Below are 23901 nucleotides of genomic sequence, written 5' to 3'. Positions count from 1 at the left end.
TATACTATATGTAATGGAATTTGAATTTAGGAAGTTTAGCTAAATAGTGTGTGCTTACAAAACGCCACAAATTAATTAAACTCTACAAAAGCAATTACCAGCTGTGTTACATATATATAGTCGGACAAAGAAGATAAAAAAACTTAATCGAAAGCAACAGATAAGCTCTAAATATTTTAGTCCAGACAAACCATCAACATCTTATTTTGTTGTGTTTCACAACTTAATCCAAGTAATATTGTTTTCACCTAATTTTTATATATAGTTTTTTTGGAATTGAGGATAGTTGAGGCAATTTACAGCTATTTGGTATGAAAAACAAAATTTGAGTTTACTGTCAAATAACTTTCATTATATTTTAATGATGTTTAGGCGTTAATTAGAGGTTTTGTTATTTAATTTAGTAGAATGATTATTTGTTTACCTAATTATTCCCTGCTTAAGTGGAGTGGCGCTTTACAGGTTGGATTCATAGTCTCTTTAATTCTTTTTTATTTTATTTTTTTGAGATATCTTAGTTTCTATAATTGCCAATCCAACGTCCAAAGCACATCCAATGCCAAATATTTTATATATTTATATAAAAAATTAGATTCATTGTGAACTCTGATTAAGTAGTATCTGTGATAAGTATATATATAGAATATAAATGAGTTTATAACAAAAACTTGTAGGAAACTTTATTACAAAACTTATGGGACTTCTAATACAATCGTAATTTGGGGCATTACATTCCGAGTGAGTGGAAATTTAAATTTTGTGACTATTCTGTCTGATTGAATAATACGATGTGTATCTAATTATTATTCATTTTATTTAAGTATTGACTCTTGTATATTAAAAATACTTATGTGAAACACGTATATTAAAAAAACTGCCTTTTTCTTGGCATTTCTCCTTTCCTAACTCTAATTTATTTCGTTTCTATCTCGTTATGCACTAAATTTTACTGGACAAAATCTGGGCATGAGACATAAGTTGTGCTCTGACTTGATCCCTCCTTAATTTCCCAGTTGTCGTCAAAGGAAAATTCTTCTCCCACAACACAAATCTTCTTGGTATCTTAAACCTGCTCAACTCAAAAGATTTAAACAACAAAATAACTCAAATAAGTTATATATATAAAAGTGAGACATGCATACCCCGTCAAATATTTATCCTTGCAGAATTGTCTAAGAATTTTGGCTGACAAGCACCGGTTTTGGCTGCGATCAACGTCGGAATCAGTCCACTGCCACCCTTCCTTCACCCTAACACATCCGATCACCATCTCTGTCAGCCTCGAATCGGGAACACCAATGACAACGACACTATAGATGCCCGGATGTTGCAATAGGACACCCTCCACCTAGTAACCAAACAAACCTCGTTAGGTCATTTTAGGCCAGATAATAACACACATTTTAGGTCAGATAACTGCAATATAGAAGAGTTATCTATCCTAGCAAATGGGTAAATATTCAATAGTCAAAAATAGTTAAAGATCGACACCATCCTTACCTCCTCAGGGTAAATGTTCTCTCCACCGCTCTTAATCTTATCCTTTGCACGCCCGACAAGCCAAAGATTACCTTGCTCGTCTATACGGCCGATATCTCCTGTATCCAACCAGCCTTCATTGGCCGGGTTCGAACCCAACGAAGGAGGTAGGCCCCAGTAATAAAGCATTGTATGAGGACCCCTCATCAATATTCTCCCACCATCACAAGACTCTTCAACACATAGTTTTAGTTCAACATGTGGGGCAGGTTTACCCACACAAACACCTCCTCTACTACCTAAGTTGGACGTCTCAATGTCGTCCGATGGCAAACGGCCGCCCTCTTTTGTCGGATCGTAAAGAGTCATGAATGTTAGAGACGAACACGCCTCTGTCATTCCTACATAGAAATCAAAGCATTGAAATTCTAGTACCATCACGAGAACAGAGAATAAAGCAGAGAAGATGATGCAAACGCACCGTAAGCAGACAAAATCTTTGCTCTTGGAAAGACCTTAGCCGCTTGCTCAACAAGCTTGGCCGATAAACCACCACCTCCGTTCAAGATCTTCGACACCGACTCAATGCTTCCGTATCTTCGATTCATCCTACACGAGATTTTCATACATGTCAACAAAATCTCGTTAACCACAAAATGAGCTATGACAAAAAACCACATACAAATGGAAAGAGATGAAATCAGCCATCATAGTTGGAACAGTGATCAGAGAAGTGACATTGTGGTCTCTAATAGCTTCAAAAGCCGATTCAGTCTCGAATTTCGGCGCTATGACGTGGCAGCCACCGGCCATCAACACAGCCAGGGCCGACGAGATCCCGCCTATGTGGCACAAAGGCGCAGTGTGCAAATACACCTGATTGATAAGATTTGTGGATATAAGATTTTATGAGTAGAGAGTGCATAAATGGAGTATAGGAAAAATGCATACATCATCCTCATCATAGCCAACAATAGCAATTTTTGCAAGGGATTGAATTACTAAAGCAGAATGGCTCAAAGTGGCTCCCTTTGGCCTTCCAGTAGTGCCTACAAAATTATGGAGTTTAGTTAAAAAAGATGGAGAAATCTTTGTATATATACTCCTAAAGAAGGGAACATATATACCTGAGGTAAAGCATATGATTGCAACATTTTCAGGAGCCCAAAGATAGTCGAGCTCCAGATTAACTCGAGCAGGCTCTGCTAGCAACTCGTTGCTGAAAACTGACGAAACAAACAATATGTTCAGTTTGTTAGATAAGCTAATAGTGAAATACAATATGGAATTCGGCACAATAAGATTTGTCTGGGATTAAGTTAATCACAAGGCGAAAGATTCGTGATTATATTTAACGTTAGGGTCCTCTGGCGCAATTTTTTTTTTTTTTTTTTTTGTTTTAGGGGTCTGTGGTGTCACAACCTAAAAAGTTAGGGACGCTTGAGGTAGTTCACTCTAACTTATAATAGAGGCAATCCAAGATATGAGCTTTTAAGGAAAAATGCAATTGAACAAAAGATATTATGATTAGTCATGACTTTTAATCACAAGTAAGCATGACAACAGAAGAGTATACCGTTGAGAGGGGCATCCATTTGGACATGCCAGCGGAGAGATGGAACGGAGTCGATATTGAACTTGGAATGCCAGAAGCCGGAGCTGGAATCCGTCACTAACATGACCGGCTGTGCCACCTCCATGGCGGATTTTGCCTCCTCCATGCTCTGTTAATTCCAACACCTCCAATAAGGTCCGACGCCCAACTATACTACTAAGTAGGCAACTAGGCCAATGGCCAAGTTGAATGTGAATTTTAATTAAAAGGATAACGACTGAATTAATATCCTAGTAACATTTTTCATTTAATTGAACAATTGATCACAAAAATACCCATCGATAGTTAAGCGGAGCAGCGATTCCTCCGACGTATGTAATAGCAAGCAACCATTCCAAGTATAAATCACTGCCAGTGCCAACCAAAGTTGATTTAATCTAAAAAATGAGTCTAGTTTGCATTAATGTAAAAGTTCATTTAACAGCGTTTATTTAAATGAAAAACCTGTTGAGAGCAGAGAGGGAGATGACGTGGCCGGGCTTGATGCCGAGGTGGAGAAGGCCGCGGGCCAGGGCCGTGACTCCTTGGACGAACTGCATTCCGGTTTTGCGGCGGGCGTCATAGATGGTGAGGGCGGAGTCGCGGCGGATGGTGGCGAGGCGAGTCAAGCAGTGGCAGATGTGGGCCTCGGAGTGCATATTCGATAGAAAAGGATATGGAGGGAGAGGCAGAGAGGTGATGCTATTTATCCTTTTACGATTACATTTTTTCTTGTTTTTTCAATTAAAACTATAAAGGATTATACATGCCCTCTTCAACCCTTTAGATAATGCGACTATTTAATCAAACTGGAAAGGGACACCAGTTGAATTAATGAACAACCACAAAAATATCAATTCAGTAATTAATGTATCCCTTTTCACTTACTTCGTAATGAAACATAATCGCAATAAAATTTTAAAATTATTTTTCATTTGAATAATTTGTGCATAAAAACTCTTACCTCAAGTTTATTAGGTTATGAATTTTAGATGGAAGAAAGTTTTTAATTGTATTGAAATAAATTATACTTCGAAATTGCGATCTTTTATTTGAGCAAATATAAAATGAATAAAATAGAATCGAATTCATGTACTTAGAAAAGCTCCATTGTTGCGACTTTCATAACAAATGAATGCACAATATATGTTGTTAAGCAGTACTTTTATAAAGCATGGATTTATTTTAGATCAATTATTTCAATGTAAGTTATAAGATCCGAAATTGAAAATTTTCAGTTATCAGTTATACTATTGACAACGGATTTTAGTTGGTGATTAATGATTAATTGATTATCATGACATATCAAAACTTTATAAACCCACCCTTTTTATTATCGATTTTTTTTTATTCTTCATTTAATTAATTTGAGATGGTAGAATAAAACTAATTTTCGAAAACATTGTTATTGAGTAAATGTCGATTGTTCCAAATAATGGGTGGATGCTCAGGGACGGCTAGTGTGATAGTTGATAAATTGGTAGAATATAGGGAAAGTATTTGTAGTCTATACATAATCTAATGGTCTATCCATTAATTGTCATATAATACAACATCTCATAGAGTGATATTTTAGTAGAAACTAGTATTATCACCCGTGCTATGCACGGAATATAAGATTTTCAAATAATGAAAATAAGGTCTAAGATAAGTAGATTAAAAAAAAGAATAAAGAAAATATAATACTCCACTCCATTAGAGTGAAGCTTGAAAGCTTGAATTTTTTTTTAACTCCAAGTCGATTCCTGCAAAAATTAGTGTAAGAAACTAAATTTACTTTGCCTATTATCTTCTCCACAACAGATTGGGTTTAAATTTATTCTAATTCTAGGAGGATAATTGTAAGCAACGAAAGTTTTGGTCGAGAACTCTGTCATTCTCGCAAAACTCAACTTGCTTTTATACTCCTACTACTGTATTTCAAACTTCTTTTGAAAGCTTCAATTAAATATTTGTACTTACTAAAAAGTTTTTAGACCATAGCTGTAGAGACCTACTAATTTACACTCTGCTCAAGATGTTAACTCAGTATAATCTGCAAAAGCAATATAAAAATATTTACACTCTTCCCGCCCAAAATGTGCCACGTGTCACTCCAAAAAAGTGGAACTTTATATATGTATAGATTAGACGTCGGATGAGTGCCTAATGCCTATTCCATGTTATGTACGTAATTCAAAAGCAAAATAATACTACTCCTAATTGTTAAACAATTTGAATATAATTATTTTATTTTCAGAGGCAACAATTTGAGCTTTTGACTTAGAATTATCACGCATCGTCACTGGTTTTCAGGCCGTCTATATCATGCCACAACGTTTTATTTTAATTGTTGATTAATTTTCTTTTTTACATCCATAATAATGTACTATTTAATTGAGCATGCATGATATCAACACATTCTGCATGTAAATAGAGTATACTAATAAACCATGTATTTGAAAATATGATTCATAGGAATTAGTATGATTTATAGAAACATAATTAGGGGAGTGTTATATTGCTAACTCAATGCTTAATTGCTAATTACAACTCAATAATAGCCATTAGATATTCAAATTAAAGGCCTAGATCATTAACCACAAAATGTCAATACGATCAACAAAAAACGTCAATAAGGCTATAGGATTAATTCCAATAAAAATCAATAGGGGTATTAATGTCAAGTTAGTTATAACTAACTTCTAAAAGAAATCCCAAAACTTTAAATTCATATAACATATATCGAATTAAAGATAATTTTATAAGGATTCCAACGATATACTACATGCATATGTTCCGACGTCAAAATTTGAAAAAAAAATCTAGAATTTTCGTATTTTTCGTATACAGGCTAATGTCAATACAGCTAAGATAATATGTCAATATAAAGCATATACAATGTCAATCCTAAATTTGTGTTGATATTCTCAAAGCATTGTGTTGATATTTTCGAAACACTATATTGATATTTTCATCCAAAACCCTAATTTGACGTTTTTTTTTAAATTTTTTTCGATTTAATTAATAAAAACGAAAATTGCACGTGGCAAATTGTAGACCACACGTTTTTTAAAATCATATGGCCTTAAATTAGTTGTAGTTAGCAATTAAATGATGAGTTAGCAATTGATCACTCCCCAACATAATTATTAATATATTATTACTAATATGTTTCGAAATAAGAAGAAAAATCTCAAGTTTATGAGTTTATATTCATTAATTGAATTTAATTAAATAATAGACATAATAATTAAAGTAAGATTTTTAATTAAATTATCAACTAAATAATAATAATATTAATAACAACAACAATAATGTAATCACTTAAATATTCAACAAAAAAGCGTTTGATTGATCTTGTAAAAGTAAAAAGGTAAAATAACCTCAAAGTTGTAAAAAAGATATGATAACGCCGTTGCCGGGGATCGAACCCGGGTCACCCGCGTGACAGGCGGGAATACTTACCACTATACTACAACGACTTGGTGATAGTGTGATCATATTATTTAATGAAATATTTGAAATTGATGTATTTTTCCATTTATTTGAGCAACAATTGCTCATGCTCATTTATTTGAACAGAATTGCCAAAGGTTGCGATGATGATTACAGTATTGAGTACTACTCCCTCCGTCCCCGATTAGGAGTCACACTTTTCCATTTCAGTCCGTCCCCAGTTAAGAGTCACACTTCATTTTTATCATAAATAGTAAGTAGGTCTCACATCCCACTAACTCAATCCACTCACATTTTATTATAAAACCAATATAAAAAATGGATCCCACATTCCACTAACTTTTTCAACCAAATTTTCTTTACATTTCTTAAAACCCGTGCCCGGTCAAAATGTGACTCTTAATCGGGGACGGAGGGAGTACTAGTTAGTCGTGATATTCCAGGTTGGTCTCATTGATATCCGTTGCAGCTAAGGGTGTTGTGTTGATGGCTTTTGTCAGCATCAGTCATTCAAAGAAGAATGTGTTAGTTTAGGGTTAGGGTTATGGTTGGGATTATAATGGGAGACGAATTAAGGTTTTGAAACCCATATTAAACTCTTTTTTATTCTGGTCCACCTGTTTCCTAAATCCAACGCATAGGATTCGGTCTTAGTTAGCATTTTAAGGGTTTGCACTATAACGCGACCTCAATGACATATCCATGATTTTATGTTCGATCCGGAGTGCAACAAACAATTTTACTAACAAATTGGAGCCTCGAAGTCCAAGCAGATGTTGGCAACGACTAATTAGTCTATTTGAGCCAAATTTTCATGGTGATTGGTAAAGAGAGTTCAATTCCTCACCAATTATTTTACAAATTTATAAAATAAAAATATAAATACCAAATGAATCTGAAACAAATGTTAATACATTTTTATACTTTTACTAACACAAATGTATTGTGTCATTCTAATGGTGCTATTAAAATAGTAATTCGTAGTTAAGATATTAATTCAAATATAAATACAAAAATAAATCATAAATACAATGAACTATTACATGAAACCAATCCTCTTAAAACAGAAGAAAACGAATTGCCCCCAAATTTATAACACGAAAATGGAAAAAGTAAATATCCCCACACTGCCACACATATATGCGCCAACTACACTGCCACACATATATGCCACGCTGAGATTTTATGTGATAGTATTATTTTATGAGTTAAGTGGGAAAAAATAAAATAAGAAAGAGAGAAAGTAAAGATAATATTGTTTTCAGTTTTATAAATGTATAATTTTCAGTGGGACAATCCAAAAGGAAAAACACTGGAAGAATATATTACTCCATAACTTAGTTGTTATTATGGCATGTGTAAGTCTTTGGTATTTTTGGCTGATACTTTTGTAGGTACGTAAATTAACTTAAATGGTGGATGCTATATACTCCCTCCGTCCCCATTAAGAGTCACACTTTTCCATTTCGGCTCGTCCCAATTAAGAGTCACACTTCATTTTTACCATAAATAGTAAGTAGTCTCACATCCCACTAACTCAATTCACTCACATTTTATTATAAAACCAATATAAAAAAATGGGTCTCACATTCCATTAACTTTTTCAATCAACTTTTCTTTATATTTCTTAAAATCCGTGTACGGTCAAAGAGTGACTCCTAATAGGGGACGGAGGGAGTATATAGTAACGTCCATTTTTGTAATAAAATACATTTTAGGATTTTAAAATTGTTAAGACGACCTAATTTTTGAGTAAGCGTTTCTTATCGTATATATTCAAATCGTGACATCATTTATATAAACTTTGATATAGTTATAGTATTGCATGCCTATGAACTTGAAAATTAAAATGATGAGTAATACGCAAACTTTTAACTCCTTTTGCACATCAAACAATTTCAGCAAAATCGGCAAAATCGAAGTTGACCTAGAGATTATGTGTCTAAATATTTTTGGCACAATTAGGTAATCAATTAACAAATAATTCACGAAGAGTAAATGCTCAAATAAAGAGTGAGAGTTGAAAAGGATAAAGCCTTTATTGTTGTTATAAATGTAATGAAAAAGAGAGGAAGTAGTAATAATAATATATAGGAAATGAAACATGAATCAGTTTTGACATTTTATCAATGTTGACATTTCAGTCGTCCAACCCAACTCCGGTTTTGCTTGGATTACATTTTGCGAAAGAGTTAGAAAAAAATGAAAAATTATGTATTATCATTCAAATTTCCAAATCCATGTATAGTAGAATTATCTCCAACCATTCCACTAAACTCAAATCTATTTTAGTGTAAATCTCACACTAAATGTTGATTTTGCTCCAACCATTTACACTAAACTCAAACCCAAAAGAATATTCCTCACCCACTAACTTTTTATACTTTTCAATCATACCTATATGTTTTTATCTAATTACACACTAACCTTATGACACTTATCAATAACTTAAATTAAATTAAATAATATGATAAGATTTATTAATTAATATAACTATATATGAAATCTATTATTTATTAAATCAAAAAAATACTAGTACTACAAAAGTTATCAAAAGGTATAAATAGGTTAACTAAAATTCAAAATTAAACTTTATTTAAAGATACCACGAGTATATACATTAGGTATCATTTTAATTATTAATGTTTAACAGTTGTTTGTTATAGTACTTGATAACATATATAGTTTGATATTATGCATTAGGCATAATATTAGTTTAAAATTAAATATTTTTTTGTCAATTTTTTAAACTAAAATAAATCAATTCTTAATATTAAAATTTAAAAGCTATCAAATTATGTAGAAATTTAATAAAGCATAACTAATCAATATTAATAGGCATAATATTTCTATTTGTTAATTTAGAAAAAAAAACGTGTGTAGCTTTTTAACTAATCAATAACATGTGTATATACTAATATGGACCAGCCCACTAATTAATTACCAACCAAATAATAATAGAATAAAATTAGGTTTTTTTCTATATTCTTCTTCTAGCCGCTGGAACAGTGCCGATAAGTTTTTGTTTCTGTGTATTTTTACTTCTCTTCCTTCCCCTCTTTCTTCCCTTTTCTTTCTTATGTTAGATAAATATAAAATGATTTGGACTTGAATGTAATAAAACAAAATCGGAAAAGTTTTATGGTATACTTTTAGTGCAAACCTAAAGATAGGTATTTTTTCTTCAAAAACCTATAATGGGATTGGTTTTGCAGTACTGTTGGAGGTATTATTCTACTGCATTTTAAGTTTTACAGTACTGTTGGAGATGGTCTTAGAACAAAGTTATTTGTGTGGTATTTAACAATAATAATCTCTATATTATACTCCCTCCGTCCCAAGGAAGATGACCCATTTCTTGGGCGGCACGCGGCACGAGATTTTATGCAACTTTATTTTGTATATTAAGTGGAGAGAGTAAAGTAAGAGGGAGGGAATAAAGTAAAGATAAATGGATTTTCATTTTAAGTAATGGGTCATCTTGATTGGAACAAACTAAAAAAGAAAGTGGGTCATCTTAAATGAGACGGAGGGAGTATGTTTATTTATTATTCCAAACTTCCAATGTAGTAGTACTATTTATTATGGCAAGTAAAAGGCCTACCACAGCACCATGTTGGGTAAGATAAGGTACTTTTAGTCTGAAGATTGATAATAATTCTTGAAAATGACATTTTTTTAGCATAAGAAAGCAAATCTTAGAACTTATGTTATTGTTAATACACTAACTTGAATATATGCTAGAAGTTAAAAAGCCAAAAAAAAAAAAAAAAACAGAGAAAAAATCTGTACTACATGATTAAATGTATTCTCAAAAACAACAACAGTGGGAGATTGTGGGAAAATTGGTGTGCGTGTGTGAGTGTACACAAAAAGAAAAAGGTAATGGGTTCAAAGAGGAACCCACTCTAGTTCAAGTTCTAGTTCACCAGATTCTACATTCTGGAGCCTTAGCCACAGCTCCTGCCTCACCTTCCCCGCCACGATATTGACCGGGCTATCCTCTATGAGGGCGTTGTCGTACGACTTCAGCCACTTCCCTATCTGCATGTCCGCGAACTTCTTGGCGTCTCCGTATGCCAGTGCTGCAGTGATCATAGGCTGGATGTCTATGTCCGCCTCTCCCATTATGTCATCGGCTGTGAACGTGTCGTTGTCATAAACTTGCTGTGTAGCCACATTGTGCATCAAGTTAGCATCAAACGCGGAAGATGAGGTCGTTCCTAGATGTTCGGATTACCTACCAGTTTGATCTGGCTGTAATCGTGCGGAACAGAAAGCGTAAGCACCTCGTTCCACACCGGATTCAAATTGCTATTCACCACGCTCGTTTGCACTTTCTACGAGCATCGTACAAAACCAACATCATCCTCAACTACTAAACAAAATATTAACCTCATTTCAAACAGAGAGAAACTAACCTGCTGGCCTAGACTCAGCAAGACATATGGATCGCTTGATAGCATATCTCGAACAGCTAAGTTCGAGCCTTTAACTACTTTAACCTTCATTTTTCCAAGAAATTCCTGCTCGATTCACCATATTCAACGTATCATCTACATGCACACGCGCAATTTACCAAACCAATGAGTGTGTGTTTCACATACTAAGTTTTCTGATGTACTCGAACTTTGTTGGCTGTTGACAATATTTCGCGATGAAATCGGTTGTGAGGAATTCTTTGCAGCAGCTCCGGCTTGAATGCGCAGACTAGGCTTCAAGAATGCTTGTTGCTCATATTTAGACCTACATCAAATAAAGTTTGGAAATCATTCATGATTCAGCTGCTCAGAAGCCTATGAAAAAGGCGAATAATCGAGCTACACGTCTCTATTGAGCGTACTTGATAAATTGTGTGCGTTCTTCATGGCCAGCATCATGTGCTGGCTTCGACACCCCTTCTGGGAGGTAAGATTCATAGATCGAATTCGCTGATGCATTCCCTCCAACCTCAATCACGGCTTCAATATCTTCCTCGTTCCATTCATCTAATGTCACAGACAAAACCTATGGCAGGATTGAAGATCGCATGGTGAGAAAAGCAACGGGCACAGTGAATAAAGCAATCAACGTCGTGAAGCAAAAGCAATCACCTTTGAAATATTTGCACCAAGGCTTCTGTGAACACCACAGCATTTTAAGCATAGAAACACTCCAATATTTGATGATCTGAACAAGACATTTAGATCGTTAAACACACTAAAGGGTTCACAATCTTCACATTTTAATCACAAGGCCTAAACATCGTTCTTGATTGCTAGCTCGTTTTGCAAGACTCGTTCCATGCCATTTTAAATGCGTTTAAGGGTAATCCACATAGTGTAAACCAGAAAATCTGGCTTAGTTTACTTATACTTAGCTCTGTTTTCTTTGACATCATTGCCTAATATACCCCTCCAACTCCATTACAGTCGAACAAACGAAAGGAAATATAATTCCTACACGTACACAAAGGAGTTTTGGCTTAGCTGCCAACGCCTTATATCTAAACTGCCTAATTTGGTGAGAGAATAAGAGTAACTATCCCTTCGTAGAATACATGAAGGAAGGAGGAGAGAAGGGAACTTACGCCCATTTTGGGTCAGGGGCCGAGCAATCTGCACATACACGATTATCACTTTGACTTAAGAGATCTTTCAATCTTCTTTTGCCTGCACGGATCTCAGCATTGAGATAAAAGGCCAACATGGTCACGATAGAACATGGACCAAACTTATTCAGCGTTTGAAGTTGGAAAGCAACGAGTTTGATAAGTCGTGCAGTAAACGAGCAATGCATAATGGTAGGACTATCAAAGAGGGCATAGTTTTCTTCACCACTACACTAACTTAAGACTTAAGAGCTATGTGAATACAGTCAGGTATAATAGTTAGATAAACAAGATTTTAAGGCCAAAAGAGGATAGGAAGTTCTTAAAATGGTGACTCCAATTGCATAACTGCTTTTTGCATTATAGGCTATATCTTAAAAACTTGACAAAAAGGAAAAAATTTCATACCTGAAGATGGTTTCCCCAGTGCAGATGTACTCATTGAGCCTTTCACACGATGCTACCATGAAGCAAACATAACCTAAATTCATGAAAAAAAATTAATATTTGATTAAATTTCAATTTCTTGAATAAACCATGCAAACATTGCCAATGACTTAGAAATCGAACAATAGCAAAATGAAACATTTGGGAGTCCATAAAATTGTAACTTTGTCTTGAAAACATTCTTGGAATGGCAAAGCATTACAAAAAAAATGATTATCAAAATAAGATGGCTGAAAATGACAAAGAAATTTTAGAATTGCAATATTTCAGAAACAGAAATTCGACTCATGAAGGAAACCAAATTAGAAATGAAAAAAAAAGAAAGAAAAGGAGAAAAGAAGAAGAAAATCTTGAAATATTCATGGATGTTGCTTGTGATCTTTTTCGAGCTGAAAAAAAATTATAGCTCATTTTACAACAAATGATTGTATGGAAATTCAGAGGAATATTACCTTTTTCTGGGGAATTTCTGAAGCAGAATAGAGGAGATTATTATGGAGACCAATTAGGCCGTTATATTCATGTTTTTTCTTCTTTTGTTTCACTCTCCCAATAAATTTTTTATATGTATGTAGAATTATTTTCTTCTTCGTGACTATTTATTCTGTCGAATATCGTATATAGTCATGTACTTATTTATTGGGGTTTTTTTTTCTTGTATTTCTTGGAAAGTTATTTATGTTTATATATTTATAATAAACATAAAATATTCATGTCTTGTTTGTCGACAATTCTTCTTCTATTTATCAACTTAAGAATTCACCAAACAAACCATGGCTGCCCTTCAAACAAATAATAATGCATTCTCCATCACCAAAATGCTACAAACAAATATCTTAAATTCAACATATGTTTCACCATCAAGAAATATCTAGATGAGGAAAAAACCTTTCTCAATACTCAATAGACTTCAACATGCCATTGCTTGTTCTTCTTGAGCTGTGAGAGCTTCTCCTCCCAACTCTCGCCCCGCTGCTCCGCCACCTTCTTCAACGTCTCCTGTATTCCCGGCATCATCCCTTTCAGCCCGCAGAAGTAGATGTGTGCCCCATTGTCCAACAGTTTGAACACCTCATCGCTGTACTCCTCGATTTTGTCCTGGACATACATCTTCCCCCCATTTCTGTTTTTCTGTTCTCTGCTGAGAGCTCGGTCAAACCTAAAGTTGTCGGGATAGTCCTTGAGATATTTGGAGAACTCATCGTCATAGAGAAGGCTGTCGGTGTTGGCCACTCCTAGGAAGAGCCAGGCTAGCCCTCCGAACTTGAACGTTGGGACTTCCTCCATGAACATACGTCGGAGGTAGCCCCTGTAAGGCGCCACGCCAGTACCGGTGGCGATCATGATGTGGGTGGCGTTTGGGTCATCTTCGGGGAGGAGCATTATCTTACCAGAAGGACCTGCAAAACAATGTGTGCAAGTTTATAAGAAAGGCTCTCGTGAAAACAATTGTTGATGAAATCCCAAATTTTGGTCATTGTTGCAACAATTGAAAGATTGCTCGAATTTGAATTTGATATATAATGCAAGTGCTGCCGATTAACAAATGTTAGTTCACTCGATCAATTATTTGAAGCAAATAAAACTTCTACAAAAATTAAGATGAAACACACTTCCAAGTAGAAAAGATAACAAAGTACTATGTGTTTATGTGGTTTAAACACTACTGCTTGAAATTTGATGCTCAAGAGTCACGGATCATATTACTTGATCCCAATGTGATCTTACCCGTGATCTGAACCTTGTCACCAGGCTTTGAATCGCACAAGAAGTTGCTGCACACTCCATTCTTTGTGGGGTCTTCCTTCCCAGTCTCGGGATCAAAATAGACTGCACGCCGAACACACAAACTAGCAGTCTTGCCATCGAAGGAGTCACCATATCTGGTAGATGCTATTGAATACAATCGCACATTGTGTGGATTACCGGGCTTTTTAGGATTCTCACCCTGCACAAGAAGAAATACGCAGAGAACAAAATCAAAGGTTTTGATAGTTCCCAAGAGTTAAATAACACGAGCTGCTCTGGATAAAAAACATACAGGAGGGATAATTCCGTAACTCTGTCCTTCCCAGTAGGGAACTTTGCCACCATGGTCGATAACAATGTGACACGTCTCTCCAGGAGCATTGTGGCCAACAAGCCTTTCAACAGAGACAATGGTTCCAGTGTAAGGTTCTTTGTTCTTGAACAAGTGCATCGGTGGCTCCTTTGCATCTTCCAAGCTATGGGGCGAAACAGCCACCTTAGGCTTGCTGGCTTGTTGCACCGACATGCAAACCACGGGTCGCGCCCTAGACGGAGAGCTTGCGACTCTGAAGTCCAGAGATGGACTAGAGCTCCAGGATTTTTCATGAAACGAGACACGATTGGTCTGCAACACAACGAGATTCAATCACCCAGCGGTGAACTAGTACTCAAGAACTTATATTACAACCATACGAACATCCAATCAAACTCAATGGATAAAGATGAGTTGGTTAGAAATCGAGTGATGATAAACAAAAATCTCCATAATTATTGACTGTCAACTCTTAGGTCTCAAGACTAATTAGGTTTAAGTCAAAAAATCCTAGTACAGCCTAAACACAACTAGATCCATGCTACATTCGTGTAAAACAACATCGTTGTAGAGGCGATCAAACGACTTCAAGCTGACATACCGGATGGCACAACACGATACGAGCTTAATGCAAACTTCAAAAATGAAGAGGAAAATGTTGAAATTAAACATGAACCATAAACTTATCCCAAAATTCTTCATTGATATACAACATAATCAATTCAGTTTATCGAAATGCACATGACCAAAGACCTAAAATTAGCAATTAACAACAAAATGCAGCATCAAATCAAACATAATTCCACAAGAAATCACAGCTGAATTCAATTTCACAAAGGTAGTAAAAGAAAGTAAAATTAACCTTGAAGGCGGTTTTACGGAGGGAAACATCGTTATTAACGGAGATCGCGGCTGGCACCTGGAAAGAGAGATTTTTGCAGGAATTAAACGAGTCAACATAAAAACAGAAATCCTAAATCAAAACACACCTGTAAAAGAGCAGAGTGAGCCATGATCGGATCAAATTAGAGCTTTGAAAGTCAGAAAAAAGGAGGGTTACAAATTTACTAATACAAGTATAGGAGCAGTGATGGGGTATAGAGAGTAATCCAGGAAAATCAATGGAAAATGAAGGGGGCGAAGAGGTGAAATATAAAAGGCATTTAATTATTAATTAATTAATTAATCAAGATTGGCTGCTGTTGAAGGTGACAGCTTTTGCCTTTGGGGTAAGTTGAAGGACAAGATTCTTATACACTCTATGTTGTGGGAATCTAGTAGCCAATTTTATGATATTTATTTTCCAGTTTTTTTTAAAATTCTTATGTCATTTTATTATGACTACTACAGATTCTTGTCTGATTTATTTCATTTTTGTTTCGGCTTCAAGTTAACTAGGTGGATAGTCTTAGCACCGGACGACATAAATTTTAAAATAAAATTGGTAAAAAGTTAAGGATAAAAATAATTAAAATATTGTTAGTTAGATTGTGGATTAATAGAAGCGAGAAAATGGTTAATCACATTACCAAAAATAAAAAAAGTACTAGTACTACTAATTGCTTTATAGATTGACCAAAATAGATAAAATAAAAAAGAAACTAATTAAAGCAAACAAACCCATTCAAAACAAAAATTGACTGAAACTGCTAGTAGAAAGATCAATTTTACTTCCGCTTGTGCATAAAAGGTGGCTAAAATTTATTCAAAATGCATTAATACAAAACGACAGCAGAAAAATTAGGTGCAGAGGGGAACACAAAATGCCAGATACAAACTCTCAAGATTCTGAGTAATTGCAAGTGCATTTCTGGAATCAAGATTTTCCTGCATAACTTCAGCATCAACATAAAGTGAAACATCAGCAGAGAAAATGAGGCTGCACATGTGTAGGATAGTCATCTTTAAAATCAAAACCACGTTCAGAGAAGAATCGCCAGGCCCTCCTTCTTGGGAGCCGCAGCCGCCTTGTTCCCAGGGAAGGCGTTGTGAGAAATGTCCACCAGAGCTTTAAAGCTATATGGCTCGTGCATAGATATTTCAGAGAGAACTTTCCTGTTCAGCTGAATGTTCTCCTTCATTAGCCCGTGCATGAAGTTTCCGTAGTTCACCTGTCATAAATCGTACGTAAACTCAAATTAGGCAGGCCAAACTTCCAATTAAAACAATTCAAATGAAAAAAAACCCAACAACCTTTTTTATTTTGAATCTTGCATTTTCCTGATTCTCAACCATAACTCTTGTAAAACCAGCAAGTTTTACTATGAATTAAGCTTCCCCAAAAAAATGTTTTAGATTATTCAAAACTCACACATATTTATCCAGAATATTTTCATTACAGAAGACTACTCCAATTCCAATATTTGTTGAGAAAGACTCGTAATAAATGCAAAGAAGAAACATCTTTTACCCAATGGTGAAGAGTTTGAATCAAGATTTCCGCATAGACAGAATAAATAGTACATCTACTACAAAATTTAAATGCGAAAAATTGTCCTCTGAAAATGGAAATATTGAATGAATTGATTGATAAGAATCACACGTGTGTGAAAGCTAAAGATGGCAACAAAGATCAAGAAGTTTGTAACAGGACTGTATACTCCGGTTGCAGGAGAAAAGCTTGAGAAAGCATGCTACCATGAAAAACAAGAAAACAGTACCATAATATATAATCAACCTCCAACATCACCCATTACCCGTTCTTTCCCATTGTGACCAAGCACACAAAAATCATGATTGCGGAGGCAACCCTCAATGGTCGAATGAAATTATACGAGGAATGATCTGAAACGCACATGGAGCAAAGTTTCAATCCTAACTATCTTATCCTTTTTCTCAAACTCTATTGGCCTTCTCCATTTCTTGAATCACTCTTCTACAGTCATAACATACCTATTTTTAAGTTCTGTTTATGTGAATGCCTATCCAAATGCATAGCAATATCCATTTTCTCATAGTATTTATAAGCATCACCTGCAAAAAATGGAAGAAACTCCAGTATTTTGGCATTTCGGTCTTTTGAATCACATCTCTACACTCATAAGATCCTCGTTTTTCAGTTGATGTGTATACAAAATTACGAATATCAAACAAATACACGGAAATATCCATTTTCTCCTACAATTCTAAGAAATTGACATATCGAATCCATCTCGAGTCGCCTCTTTCCACACGAATGCAGTCACAGCATGATTAACTAGTAAACTCTAAGCTCATAATCATCTGCATTATTTTTTCTTCTAATCTATTCATCATAAACCTTAATATCCCTGAAATTCCTCAAACTCATCTAAAGTAATACAGAAATGACAGCAATGAGCTATGGAATATCGAAAATCCAACCTTCAACCAACGAAGCTAACAATTATTCACCACAAAACCTATATAAAAAACATATCGGAAGAAAGTAGCGGGGGCTACAAGATTAGTGAGAGAAACTGACCCCGTGCTGTCTGGTACCGGCGTTAATGCGCTGGATCCAGAGAGAGCGCATGTCCCGCTTCTTGTTGCGGCGATCTCTGTAAGAGTACTGCAGCGCCTTCTCCACTCTCTCCCGCGCAATTCGTATGCAATTCTTCGCCCTTCCCCTAAACCCCTTCGCCAACTTGAATACCTCCTTCTTGTTCATCTTGATCGCTGTTTCTCTCTCTCTCTCGCCTCTTTCGAATTGCAGCAATCGTTTTCCTAGGGTTTTTCTTTTGATTGAGAATTGGGGGAGGGTTTTAGTGTGTGTTAGTCTTGTAGGTTAATCGCACATTGGCATCTGAGGTTTCGAGATATTCACTTTTTTAGCCCCTGATACTTTTTCACCTTAATTTCTTTATTTTTATTTCTTTCTTTTAGTGGGAATGCAAATTTGATTAATACTATCAGTCAATGGTCATCTTTTTCCATTAGTAGTCGTCCATCAAATCAGTCTCTATTTATTGGTAATTTTTTTCTCTAGGAGCATCTCCTATGGGGGCGGATGTCCCATAACTTTTCCGACGGAGTTCCCAAAAACACCTCTTGCCACGTCATAAGGACCTCCCACAGCACTGCCATGTCATAAGGACTTCCCACTGCACAGTGACGAACATCTCTCGCCCTTCCCACGCGGACTTCCCGCAATAAAAAAAATTCACAAATTCACCAAATAAAATAATTTACGGAATTAAAATTTAGACACGAATACGGATAAAATGCAACGATTTTTTTTTTTTTTTAAAAGCATACATATGCGTTGAATCTATATAGTTTGCCGCTAGCCGAACGGCGGTCAGCGAGTCAGGGGGTCAAGGGGGGCGACGCCCCCTTGCCGGGGGTCCGGGGGCACTCTGTGCCCCCGCCCCGATGGTATGATATGTTTTTGTTTTAGGCCTTCATTTTCAACGATAATACATGCGTTAGAGTTTTTAAAAAAATCGTACATATAGAGTTTGCAACGAGCCGTATATATAGAGTTTGTAAAAAAAAAAATTAAAATTTGGGTCGGGATGTCCGCCGCGGACGTCCATCGGCAAGCCACAATGGCGGACGTCCGCCCGCCGTCGCGACGGACGTCCAGCGAATGTCGCGGATATCCCTTGTCCGCATCGGACGTCCGTGTCCGGCCCCCTCCTACGTAATGGCGGACGTCGCCAACGGAGGTCCGGCGCCGGGACGTCCGCCGTTGGCGATGCTCTAAGGAGTTGTTCAGTTTCACATAATTGGAGTTCTCCTAATTTGAAACCGGTCCACAATTGGGGATAGGGTGGCCATGGTGTTCAGTTATTTTGAATTGGATGAGTTTTGGTGTAGTCCAGAAGTGGTGTTTTAAGTGTGTAGACAAAAATACCCCTCATCACTAAAATAAATTCTACTTGATACCCTTCTCGAAAATCGTGGCGCCTAAAATGAAAAAAACACGCGGTTTCATTCCCGCTGAAATATTTTAGGGATTCAAACACTTTTCGTCTCCTTTAAATTAGGATCGGCCAAAGCCATACACTATGTACAAAGGGTGAGCTCTCCATTTAATCTGCATACAATCGTCCAACACGGAATCGGAATCAGTAAAGCGGTGAGTAACGTGAGTTCGACAGTGCCCTAAGCATTTTGTACTCGCTTTTCTGATCCCAGCAAGATTGGTATGATGTTGTTTTTTGGTCTATGACGCTTTAATGCCTGTGATTAGCTTGATTTATTAGGATTGTGTTTATGTGTTATGTAATTAATGGGTTTTTCTGTGTTTTCCCTTGTAAATGGCGCTGCCTGATTTTTATACTGCCGAAAATGTTTGTTGCCTAATCCAAATCGTGATATATTTTTGTGATGTGGTTGTAGTTGTGCTGCCGTCGAAACCTACTACAGCCGATACCAATGGGGGTTCAACTGAGGGTAAGTCACCGTCATCCCCATATGCTTTTGTTGTAATTGGTTGGTTAAAATCCAAAATAATGAGGTCTACTGACTTTTTCTCCTTGTGTATGTCACAACTTGTGGGTGGAAATGGCCTTGTTCGAAACAAGTTCCGCAAAGGAGACCGTACCCGGTGCATGTGGGTAGTGAGAGAGGAAGAAATATTGGTTTCATCCTTGCTAGAGTTGGTGGCGCGTGGCTGGAAATCAGATAACTGCTTCCATGCCGACTATTTTCAAAAGATCGAGGATGACCTTCGTAAAGAATTTCCGAATACCGACCTTAAAGCAACCCCTCACATTGTTTCCAAAATTAGCGCATGGAAAAAGAACTACAACACCTTCGAGGCATACTCAGCTGCAGTGGCATGGGTTTCAATCTCAACAACGACTATAAGATAGATATTGATGACGATCAATGGGCTCAAGTAGTGGCGGTTAGTGTTTTACCCTCACGAAACCCATCAAACTTTATTATGTGTTTTGGAATCAATATAAGAAACTGATTTTGTTTACTATTGCAGGCCGACAAAGATGCAAAATTTATGCAAAACAAATCGTGGCCATTTTGGGAGGATTGAAAAATCATTTTCGGCAGAGACCAGGCTTGCGGAGGGGGTACGGAGAACATTGACCTGACAGCTAAATCACAGAAGCACAAATGACAACCGGCAGCCAAACTAACGAGAATTCTTACCACCCCACCTTTGAGGATTTCCTTGGTAATGAGTTGTCTTCAAATCTGTCTCCTTTGGCTGAAAAACAGAACAGCAGTGAAGCCCAGTCCGGGCAACAACAACATTTCTTAGAACAAAAACAAGCGGACAGAAAAGAAAGCTCTCAACTTCTCATGACGCGCTCATGGAGTTCTTAGGAAATTTGCATGCTCAGACCAACGCGTGCTTGGACAAAATCTCTTCTAGGATCGATTATGTCGCTCAGGCTCGTGAAGAGGTCTTCGTAAAGTTGGGATGCGTTGACAGTCTCACTCTTTATCAACGTTATGATTTGTGTGACATTCTCAGTGACAAACCCCAACGGATGGAGGTTTTCAAGGGAGTGCATGCGAATGCTAAGTTGGAATATGTGTTGCACCTCCTTGCTAAAAATTGTGCTTCTGTCTAAGTTGGTGTTTGCTAAGTCAGGGTTCTATATCTTTTGGTTGTACATAATCTAGAACCATATAACTACTACTATTTTGTTGTTTTCCTACTAGTTTCTAGGTATATGTGGCTGTTAGGCTCTGTTGTTGGTGCTAACGGTGCACTGTAGTACTCCCTCCATTTCTTCATAGTTGAGTCGTTTTACTATTTTGGGAAGTTCCTTCAGGGCACTCCCAATGGTCCGGCTAAAAACTCCCTTATTTCTCCCTAACTCCTGCCACATCAGCGCCACATCAGCACCATAATTTATCCCCAGTTTTTAGCCAACTTTTAGCCAACTGCTCCAATGGTTTCTCCCTTATTTCTCCCTAACTCAACATTTCATTTTTACAGTAATTTAATTGTTTTATTTTTGTATATAATAAAGCTAGGTAATTTAATTTATAAGACTAAACAAATAATAGTAATAAAGTTCGTTGTATTAAACACGAGTAAACATTACAACGACGAAAATTAATAAAAAAAAAATAGTATAAGAATGGAAAAAAAAAATTCAAAGTAAAAAAATTCAAAGTAAAAAAATTCAAGAGAGAAAAGGGATGAGGATGGGGAGAGAATGAAGAGAAGGTGTGTATTTATAAGGGGGAAATTAAAAAAAAAACAAAAAATATTTTTATCGCCGAATTATCGCCCACAGTGGTCGGCGATAATTCGTCGATAATCCGGCGATGAATCGGGAGTTGGCGATGAATCGGTAGATTTAACGCCGAATTATCGCCGAATTCACCCCAACGCCCGGCGATAATCCGGCGATATTCGGCGATTTTTCGCCGACCCTAACGCCTAACCATTGGGAGTGCTCTCATAGTTGAGTCGTTTTCAAATAAGGAAATAATCCCTCCGTCCCGCCTTAGGAGTCCCGGTTGAGTCGGGCACATGTTTTAAGAAAGTGTTTGAGTGTGTAATAAACAAATGTTGTAGAGGATATTGAGACCCACTTTAATTGAGTGTATAATAAATAAATGTTGTAGTGGATATTGAGACCAACTTTTAACACTTTTTTATTTACTTTGTAGGCATTTTTTATTAGTTTATCCAACCGGGACTCCTAAAGCGGGACGCCCAAAAATTGATCAACCGGGACTCCTAAAGCGGGACGGAGGGAGTAATTAGCATATTTAATGGTGATTTAGCCATATTTATTAACAACCCTTATTACACTTAATTAAGTTAATTAAAGAATTAAAAAATCACTCCAACCGTAGCATTGGTTACTCCTGTCATTAGGCGCATTCTTCTTCTCTCTCTACACAAAATCCTCTCACTTCTCTCTTCTTCATCTGGCAACCCTAGATGTGAAATATGTTGCCCTCCTCTTCCCATTCACAAAATTGACTGTAATCTTCTCTCTGAACTCACCTATCATCGTTTCTTCTCTCATTTTGCCGACCCCAAACAATGGACGCTCGCACATCGCCAACGCCGACGACCAAAGACAGCCATGCACCCCCCTTGCCGATGGCGATGGCTGGATTAACCCTCACCGCATTCGTGTTCCAATAGCCTCGCGCGGTAGAGGGCGCATTTCGGCTGCTTCCCGGGGAAGAGGTCGTATTTTGGCAAGTTTCCGGAGGAGATGTCGTATTTTGAGCAATTCCCGCCGTAGATCTCGAGAATCAACCCGAGATGATGAAGGGTAAATCCACCATCTATGGTTGTACATCTGCCGGTCCCACATAGGCGCACCCACCGGAAGCATATGCGTCTCTCCTCTGATCGGAGGCGTAACTGGCAGTGAAGGCTGCGCCTCCCCGGCCGGAGGCGTAACTGGCAGTGAAAGCGGTGCCTCCCCGACCGGAGGTGTAACTGGCAGTGAAGGCAGCTCCTCCCCGACCGGATGCATAACTGCGGTAGTGAAGGCGAGTCCTCCCTGACCGGAGGTGTAACTGGATGTGAAGATGGCACCTCCCCGATCGGAGGTCTTGCTGGAGGTGAAGGCGACGCCACCTTTGAGGGGTCCGACAGGCCAGTAATGTCGGATGAAGAGTTTTTAAGGAGATATGTCATCACCGATTCTGACAAGCTGTCGTGGGAGAGAAACAAGACTGAGGCAGAAAGGGAGGTGAAGGCACTCTTTGGTGAACACTACTTGGATCCGTGATATAGATGAGATCTTTCTATATGTTTACTTTCTCAGAACGGATTGTCATTGGTGTATAGATCTGTGATCGTTGGTTATATATGTGTGATCTGTAATGTCGTTGGTTGTATATCTGTGATGGTGTTGGTGATGTTTTGAATAGAATGTCGTTGGTCGTATATCGGTGATGGTGTTGGTGATGTTTTGAATTTGGTTGGTGATGTTGTGAATTTGGTGATTTGATCTTTTTGTTTCAGAGTTGCCATTGCATCATTCACAAATTGCATTTGCGGTCACATGCCGCCAATGTGGTGGTCGCTATATTCCCTTTCCTTGTTCTGTATCGGGGTTTATCATCACTACTTACCAACACATCGATGTGTGTCTCGTTTAGTGCCCCTAGGCATCACTACTCAACATCAAAGAAAATAATGGTTGGCATTGTGCAACAATTTTATAAAATCTTTTCATATATAGGTACACAAAAGTAGAAAAAATTATCGGAAATCACTTCCAGCGGTGGTCCACACAATCTGCAGCGACATGTGTTGGTTTGGAGAGAATCACGGAGTGGAGGCCGAGGACTGCGCCAAGGACTCTATTGACGTGGTACGACACAGTGGCACTAGACCTTTTGTAATGGAACCTGGCCAACCGATTCTTTTCATGG

At 37.1% G+C, this 23901-nt stretch overlaps 4 protein-coding genes, 1 non-coding gene and 1 pseudogene across 5 annotated transcripts; 1 reads left to right on the top strand and 5 right to left on the bottom strand.

The window, feature by feature from the left end:
* Positions 1 to 654: 654 nt before the first annotated feature.
* On the bottom strand, positions 655 to 3824 carry AAE14 (acyl-activating enzyme 14). Its single transcript, XM_048113913.2, has 10 exons — positions 3539 to 3824; positions 3370 to 3442; positions 3056 to 3203; positions 2607 to 2705; positions 2431 to 2528; positions 2162 to 2355; positions 1961 to 2088; positions 1501 to 1880; positions 1143 to 1348; positions 655 to 1069 (listed from the first exon to the last, which is right to left on the bottom strand). The coding sequence occupies exons 1-10, from the start codon at positions 3730 to 3732 to the stop codon at positions 940 to 942; spliced, it is 1650 nt and encodes a 549-aa protein (XP_047969870.1). The 5' UTR covers positions 3733 to 3824; the 3' UTR covers positions 655 to 939.
* A 2641-nt stretch (positions 3825 to 6465) lies between these two features.
* TRNAD-GUC (transfer RNA aspartic acid (anticodon GUC)) lies at positions 6466 to 6537 on the bottom strand. The gene has a single exon. It is a non-coding gene; the product is annotated as a tRNA-Asp (tRNA).
* Positions 6538 to 10283: 3746 nt separating this feature from the next.
* Positions 10284 to 12707, bottom strand: LOC125213092 (ADP-ribosylation factor GTPase-activating protein AGD12-like). The gene is made up of 8 exons (XM_048113452.2): positions 12510 to 12707; positions 12081 to 12162; positions 11605 to 11680; positions 11355 to 11518; positions 11119 to 11257; positions 10933 to 11037; positions 10756 to 10851; positions 10284 to 10678 (listed from the first exon to the last, which is right to left on the bottom strand). Exons 1-8 carry the CDS (start codon positions 12541 to 12543, stop codon positions 10403 to 10405), a joined length of 972 nt encoding a protein of 323 aa, XP_047969409.1. The 5' UTR covers positions 12544 to 12707; the 3' UTR covers positions 10284 to 10402.
* A 599-nt stretch (positions 12708 to 13306) lies between these two features.
* On the bottom strand, positions 13307 to 15840 carry LOC125213091 (ferredoxin--NADP reductase, root-type isozyme, chloroplastic-like). The gene is made up of 5 exons (XM_048113451.2): positions 15600 to 15840; positions 15473 to 15529; positions 14590 to 14922; positions 14277 to 14496; positions 13307 to 13948 (listed from the first exon to the last, which is right to left on the bottom strand). Exons 1-5 carry the CDS (start codon positions 15621 to 15623, stop codon positions 13449 to 13451), a joined length of 1134 nt encoding a protein of 377 aa, XP_047969408.1. The 5' UTR covers positions 15624 to 15840; the 3' UTR covers positions 13307 to 13448.
* Positions 15841 to 16260: 420 nt separating this feature from the next.
* LOC125213093 (Ribosomal protein L20) lies at positions 16261 to 18374 on the bottom strand. Its single transcript, XM_048113453.2, has 2 exons — positions 18053 to 18374; positions 16261 to 16721 (listed from the first exon to the last, which is right to left on the bottom strand). Exons 1-2 carry the CDS (start codon positions 18236 to 18238, stop codon positions 16533 to 16535), a joined length of 375 nt encoding a protein of 124 aa, XP_047969410.1. The 5' UTR covers positions 18239 to 18374; the 3' UTR covers positions 16261 to 16532.
* Positions 18375 to 20533: 2159 nt separating this feature from the next.
* LOC148930343 (uncharacterized) lies at positions 20534 to 21113 on the top strand (annotated as a pseudogene).
* Positions 21114 to 23901: the final 2788 nt, after the last annotated feature.

The sequence above is a fragment of the Salvia hispanica genome, chromosome 3, assembly GCF_029641045.1.
Source record: "Salvia hispanica isolate PSC_SH4W2 chromosome 3, Shi_PSC_v1, whole genome shotgun sequence".
In the NCBI taxonomy this organism is placed as follows: domain Eukaryota; kingdom Viridiplantae; phylum Streptophyta; class Magnoliopsida; order Lamiales; family Lamiaceae; genus Salvia; species Salvia hispanica.
The sequence above is the reverse complement of the archived record's forward strand: the minus strand, read 5'-3'. Positions and strand labels throughout refer to the sequence as shown.